The sequence below is a fragment of the Engraulis encrasicolus genome, chromosome 17 (genome assembly GCF_034702125.1).
Source record: "Engraulis encrasicolus isolate BLACKSEA-1 chromosome 17, IST_EnEncr_1.0, whole genome shotgun sequence".
Classification (NCBI taxonomy): Eukaryota; Metazoa; Chordata; class Actinopteri; order Clupeiformes; family Engraulidae; genus Engraulis; species Engraulis encrasicolus.
In genome coordinates, this window is record NC_085873.1 from 51,572,751 (window position 1) to 51,580,250 (window position 7,500).

Below are 7,500 nucleotides of genomic sequence, written 5' to 3' on the forward strand. Positions count from 1 at the left end.
ACAAACACACGTACAGTGCAGTACAGTACCGTACCTGTAGTACTCTCCTCCATTGAAGATGTGCACGCGTCGTCCGAACACGGTGCCCTGCTTGAGTCGCTTGAAGGAGGTGCAGGGCGGCAGAACCTTCCGGCACTTGATGCACTTCAGGCGGCTGCCCATGCTGGCCTCCGACGGAGAGTTGCCCATCTTGCACGGTGTGGGGTGAGGACCTGCCTTTAGTGTGGCTCACACAGTGTTGTAGATCCACAGGGGTCGAGGTAATGGAGGTGAAGGTACCGTATGGGTGCAAAAGCGTCCTAGAAGATTAGAAAGATTAGAAATATTAGAAATATTAGAATAAAAATAGAGGTCTGATTTAATAGAGTTGCCCATCTTTCATGATTTGGGTGGGACTGTCTTTATATCCACAGGGGGCTGAGCCTGTAGTTAATGGAGGTGAAGGTACCGTATGGGTGCAAAAGCGTCCTAGAAGATTAGAAAGATTAGAAAAATTAGAACAAAATAGAGGTCTGATTTAATCAAGGGTCCTGGAAGATTAGAACATGTACTACCCAAAAAGCAAGCACTTCACAATAACCTTCCGCATAAATTGTTATAACTATCATAACAAATGGTTAACTAATGGTTAACTAACGGTTTACTGTACATTTGTAGTGACATACTAAACACGTACAAAGTCATTGAAATACGTATTAGTCATTACCTAATCATTTATAGAACATAATAATTCATAGAACATAATAATAAGTTATAATACTTTTATTATTAATTTATTCAAATAGTAGAGGTCTGATTTAATCAAGGGTCCTGGAGGGTGGGAAAAGAATGGTCTGATTTTGTCAAAGGGCTCTGGATGGCTATGAAAATAAATAATTTATAATAAAAGAAAGGCTACATCACTTTCTGTATAATTCAGTTTTCTTGGAAAGATGACTGTACATGCAGATGCTACGTTTAAAGGGACACTGTGTAGGGAATGGTCAAAAGAGGTACTGCAACTATGCTGCTCATTGAAACTGTGTCACCTATTGCCAAATTTGATCTTTACATGAAAGTCTACTGAGTAATAAACAAATATTTTCTAGTATGGCCCAACTAAAGTCCTTTTTGCAGCTAAATTCTTCGCTGGAAATTCAAAATGGCGGACAGTGGAGAAGATCCCCCTTTTCATGTATGAAAAATGCATTTTTTCCAGTCATAATGAATACTTAGAATTTGATGGTGGTGGTAAATATTCATTAGTGAATGGGAAGCGTGACTTCTGGAAATAAACCACTAAAAATCTCAAACAGTGTCCCTTTAAACACTGGTGAAATACATGGATGCTACCATGGCCGTAACTGCCATAGAGGACACAGAGGTCATGTCCTCTGATTTTTTTTTCCAGAAATGTAAAATTTATCTATGATGAAAATCAATCGATGATCAACAATGATAAATTCAGTCTGTATACACCACCCCCAGAGAGAGAGCAACCATAGGCCAGGCCCCCAGGCTATGTGCGAGAGAGAGAGAGAGAGAGAGAGAGAGAGAGAGAGAGAGAGAGAGAGAGAGAGAGAGAGAGAGAGAGAGAGAGAGAGAGAGAGAGAGCAACCTAGCCCAGGCCCCCAGGCTATGTGAGAGAAAGACAGAGAGAGAGAGAGAGAGAGAGAGAGAGAGAGAGAGAGAGAGAGAGAGAGAGAGAGAGAGAGAGAGAGAGAGAGAGAGAGAGAGAGAGAGAGAGAGAGAGAGAGAGCAATTAGCCCAAGTCCCCAGGCTATAAGGCTATCAGGCTTTCTCTCTGGCCTTTAACTTTCACTGTCCATGCTGTTCTCCCTGTTAAACCCGCTTCACAACAATTGGCAACTACCGAAGTTGCTAACAGGCTAACAATTTCTCTTTTGAGAAATGCACCCCTGGTTTGTGATGAGTATTTGGCTACATTGTAAATTTAAAATGCATTTAAAATGATAATAATTAATGTGCAATTTTTAACACAAAATGTATTCTAGCTGAATAATACACGTACTGTGTCACATTCACACTATGTGTTTAAGTCATCGTAACACAATGCATGTGTCCAAAATGACACATTCCTACCTAGAGTGTCCATCATGTATCAAATTGCACTTTTCTTCATTTGCATTAAACAAAACTCAAAGTGTTCTGGGTTAGGATTGTAAACTTTGGCTAAAGTTTTAAACTGCAAGTTAGTTCGCAGTTTATAGAGATTTGACCATTTTGTTTGCAGACATTTAAAGATGGAACATATACAGTGAGATTCATTTACAGGCCCATATGATTTTTACTTTTGTTATGCACAATGCGATTTAGGCATGCATGCTTAGCAAACCCTTAGAGCTCTGTCAGAGAGAAGACACGATGTTCTTCACAAATGACAGAGAAATGCCGATTAAGGAAGACTTTCACACAGTTTAAAAATGGTTACGTTTCATCCATTAATTCATATCATGGTACCCAAAAGGGGTAAAGTTGGACTTCTGTTTGGAGCTTGAAAAACATTACGCCCATACTCCAATTAGAGGTGTCAATCAAAGTCCTGATCTGCCACAAATCTGATCCAACCATTTCTGACTGACTAAGCCGGTCTTAACCCATTGATGCCTAAGGCACCTGCAAAAAAGGGTGCTGAATGCCTGAGCCCTTTTTAAGAAAAGCTGCCCTCAGCCTATAAAAACCTACATATCAGCCTCTGAAGCACATAAAAACATGCAATAAGAAGGCATTTAAACGCAAAGACCCTCATCTTTCATGAGAATGTATTCATTAATCTCAAAGATCTTAACGAGCACACAAAACAGGCAGAGCGCTCAGTTACTCAGTGACATCATCTGTGTTGGAAGAAAAATGTTGGACAGGATTTTACAAACCGAATTCCAATATAGTTTGGATACTGAATTTTGTGAATAAAAACAAAATTGCACCATTATCAAAACATTCTTTCAATAAATACGACAGAAAATTGTGAACATAAAACAAAACATCTGTTAAATCCAAGCAAACTGATTGTTTTCAGGGGACTGTTTACAGTATACTGAAAACTTGATACATGAAACCAATCTTTAAACAAGTTGGCACAGGGCCAATTAAACGTGGTCATAGCTGGATAATGCAACAAACGAGACAATGAAGAAAATAAAGTGAATTATATTCAATTAATCAATCAATCAAAATATTTATATAGCACCTTATTATACATAAATGTCATTCAATGCACTTAAGAATAGAGAAAAGATAAGACAAAAAAATCTGTATTATGTTATAGATAGTGTGTAATTAACTATCACAAAAGGCAGATGAGAATAAAACTGTTTTTAACTTTAATTGAATGATATGAACTTAAAAACAAGACATCCAAAGATAGGCTCTGTCACACAGAAGCAAAAGATGTATTGCTACTTATTTATTGCTTCAAAATATTACATTTCCGACATTGAGAAAACCTATAGGGTATATCTGTAATGTTAAGTTCTGCAAAATCATTGCATCCTCACGAGACATTTTCAAATACTGAGGTCAAATACTGCGGTCAGATACTGAGGTCAAATACTGCGGTCAGATACTGAGCTCAAATACTGTGTGCTGTTAGTAGGCCTACTGCACGCTGTGAATTTAGAATGCTTCAAACTCTTCAGTAAAACTATTGTGTGTTTTTTTCAGGAATCAGTAATGGAGATTGCCTGATGAAGGTCTAGTACCGAAACGTCGTTATTAAAGAAAGAACAGCGAAATGGTCAGTGTGCGGGAGTTTCTTTAAGTTGTTGCTGAGTGACCCATGGGCCATCTCCGACGCACCTGCCAGCTGAGGTGTGCGAAAAAATGTTACAGTAATCACTGACTTGAGAATAAATGAGGGTGGCGTATATAGACTGAATTCATTGTGTGTGTGTGTGTGTGTGGGTGTGTCTGTGTGTGTGTGTGTGTGTTTGTGTACGTTTGTGCGTGTGTGTGTGCGTGCATGTGTGCGTGCGTGTGTGTGTGGAGCTCACCTTAGCCTGCTGCTTCTGTAACAGGAGCCCAGACAGTGGAGTCGCCTGTTTGTGGTCAAGCAGCTGCCTCTTAAATAGGTGCACACCCATATACACCCCCCAGACCCACACCCACACACCTTCACCTCACCCCACACACGCACACACACATCCACCCACCCCGACACCCACACCTTCAAGGTAGGCGCACACCCACACACACACACGCATGCACGCACGCACACCCCCCCCACACACACACACACACCTTCACCACCCCCCCCCACCCATACACACACACACACCTTCAATCCCCCCTCCACACACACACACACACACCTTCAACCACCAACACACACACACACACACACCTTCACTCCCCACACACCCACAAACACCTTCACCCCCCCACGCACACCCACATTCACCCTCCCACACACACCCACACCTTCACCCCCCCCCCACACACACACACCATCACCCCCACACACACACACATCCACCCTCCCAAACACACACACACCTTCACCCCCCCCACACACACGCACCTTCACCCCTCCACACACACACATACACCCCCCCCCCACACACCATCACCCTCCCCCCACACACACATACACACACACACACACACACACACTGCATCCCCTCGAGGGACAGACCAAAGCACACACAACTGAGTGAAAAGCAGAGAGAGAGAGAGAGAGAGAGAGAGAGAGAGAGAGAGAGAGAGAGAGAGAGAGAGAGAGAGAGAGAGAGAGAGAGAGAGAAAACCTAGACAGAGAGACGGAGGGATATGGAGAGAGAGAGAGAGTGTGGGAGAGAGAGGGGTGTGTGTGTTTGTGGGGGGGGGGGGGGGGCAATTGGGCAATTTAGCAGTTTGACAGATATGACTCCTCTAGAATCCTGCCGCAGGGCGCAAAGGCCAGTGGGCCTCCCTGTGTGTGTGTGTGTGTGTGTGTGTGTGTGTGTGTGTGTGTGTGTGTGTGTGTGTGTGTGTGTGTGTGTGTGTGTGTGTGTGTGTGTGTGTGTGCGCGTGTTTTCACCAAAGCTGACATAGTCCAAAAGCTTAACTCCGAAATAAAAGAATAGTTCTGTTTGTAATACAAGCATGAAATTCGGTACAAGAATAGCCAAAGGCATTCCAAGAAGATTTAGATACGGATCATAAATTTTCAACATGGCGCCCATTAATGAGTAATAGATATAATATGATATTTTAGACATGTTTACCATTCATAGTAGGCCTACTTGATAAATGTCTTATTATGAATAATTGAAAAGTTGTCGTGAATATTCAAGATTGTCGCCATTTTTTAGGATGCAGAATTCAAATTTGGACATTTGGAATTGACCAGAGGCTTCTTTCATATCACTCTATACATCATGTAGGCCTACAGTATAGTATCACCGTTTCTTTCAAGAGGGCAGCCATATGGCCGAAATCACAATCATAATTGCAAAAAAAATAAAGTTATTATCTATTTTGTTTATCAAAGTCCAATCTCACGCACATCCAGATGCTTTCGGGTGCAGGTTCAAAAGACGTTAAGTTCATAAAATAATGAAAAAAGAAGAACCGCAACACATGATGTCTGAGGAAGGGCCAGGGTGGCCCGAAACGTCACAAGATTAAAATGAAGTAAATGGGAGCATCAGTGTTGCGGTTCTTCTTTTTTCATTATTTTATTATCTATTTTGTTAACGTAACAGTTCTTCTTCGAATGCCTTTGGCTACATGTGTACCAATTTATATCACAAACTGAACGATTGTTTCAGCTAACCACTACACCAACAGGGGAGACGGCAAAGGGTCAGTTTTTCTAGGAGAAGGGGGTCCCAGAATTGGGTTGTTACTGTCTTGTACTGCATGTATTGGGGGGCCTTTCACATGACTTTCCCAGGCCTGACCAATGCTGTCAGCGGCCCTGTGTGCGTGTGTGTGTGTGTGTGTGTGTGTGTGTGTGTGTGTGTGTGTGTGTGTGTGTGTGTGTGTGTGTGTGTGTGTGTGTGAGTGTGAGTGTGTGTGTGTGTGTTACCCTCCACTATGTCCATTATGAGTTCAGGCTTCTTGTATGAGTGGAAGTAGTGTGTGCGTGTGTTTGTGTGTGTGTGTGCGTGCGCGTATGTGCGTGCATGTGCGTGCATGTGCGTGTGTGTGTGTGTGTGTGTGTGTGTGTGTGTGTGTGTGTGCGTGTATGGGTGGGTGTGTGTGTGTGTGTGTGCGTGCACTTGCGTGCGTGTGTGTGTGTCTGCTGTCGACACATACCAATGTGTGCCTCTTTCATGGAATTATTGGAATTGTTAGCGATAACTCTCAGTTTTTAAGTGACTTTAGCTGTATTTTATTGTACAGGTATGTATTGAGAACGGTGACATGACCTCAGGTGTCCTCAGGTGTCTTGGTCCTGGGACTGGTGACTTTAACTTTATTTTATTGTATATATTGAGAATGGTGGCACACACACACACACACACACACACACACACACACACACACACACACACACACACACACACACACACACACACACACACACACACACACACACACACACACACACACACACACACACACAAACACGCGTGTGCATATATGAGGTTGAGTGTGTGCATGTGTTGGCTTGTGTGTGCATGTATGTTCACATGCGTATGTACAGTACATGTTTTTTTTGCGTAAATGCTTTGTGCCTCTCACTGAAATGGAATTCACTAGTTCACTCTTGAGAACTTGGTGTAGAATAGAATAGAATAGAATAGAACAGAACATAATAGAATAGAAAATGATATGATATGATATGATATGATGTGATATGATATGATATGATATGATATGATATAACATAACATAACATAACATAACATAACATAACATAACATAACATAACATAATAAAATAGAATAGAATAGAATAGAATAGAATAGGATAGAATAGAATAGAATAGAATAGAATAGAATAGAGTAGAACAGAACAGAACAGAACAGAACAGAATAGAGTAGCATGCTGTTATACCCTCTGCTGCCGTTCAGCTGCTTAATTCCAATAAGAAACGCAGATTGCTTTGGATGGGCAACTGGAGGCCACATGCGGCCCGCCTCCTCCCTCATTGTGGCCCTTGGATACAACATAACTTTAAAAATAATGATGACAAGATTTTTTAAAATCCCTACTAAATGTATCTGTTGTTTTTATTACTGTTGGCCGATTAACCCTCCTGTTATCCTCAGATTTAGGTTACATTCGTGATGCTTGGGGTCATTTTGACCCCAGTCACTTAAATGTCTACAAAATCAGTAGAAGCAAAAACTTTTGATCCGGTTTATGCCTATTTACTGTTGCTCTGTTGGGGACATAAAAAAGCCCTTTAGATAAGTCCTAGCACCCCCACACACAGCTCACACGCCAAAAGAACTAATCCATGACTAGGCGAAAATGAGCAACAACTGCCCAAAAGTTGACTTGAATTAGTTTTGGCTATCGTCCACATCATACATATTGTTAGCTATTCCAGCCCTAAATAAAGCAAAA

At 41.7% G+C, this 7,500-nt stretch overlaps 1 protein-coding gene across 1 annotated transcript in view; it reads right to left on the reverse strand.

Moving 5' to 3' along the window:
* The window catches only part of LOC134467102 (uncharacterized), a 48,649-nt gene extending 48,460 nt beyond the window's left edge, over positions 1 to 189 (reverse strand). Inside the window, exon 1 of the mRNA XM_063221023.1 lies at positions 35 to 189. Coding sequence (XP_063077093.1) covers positions 35 to 189 — 155 coding nt within the window. The remainder of the gene's footprint in view (positions 1 to 34) is intronic.
* Between the last annotated feature and the right edge of the window lie 7,311 nt (positions 190 to 7,500).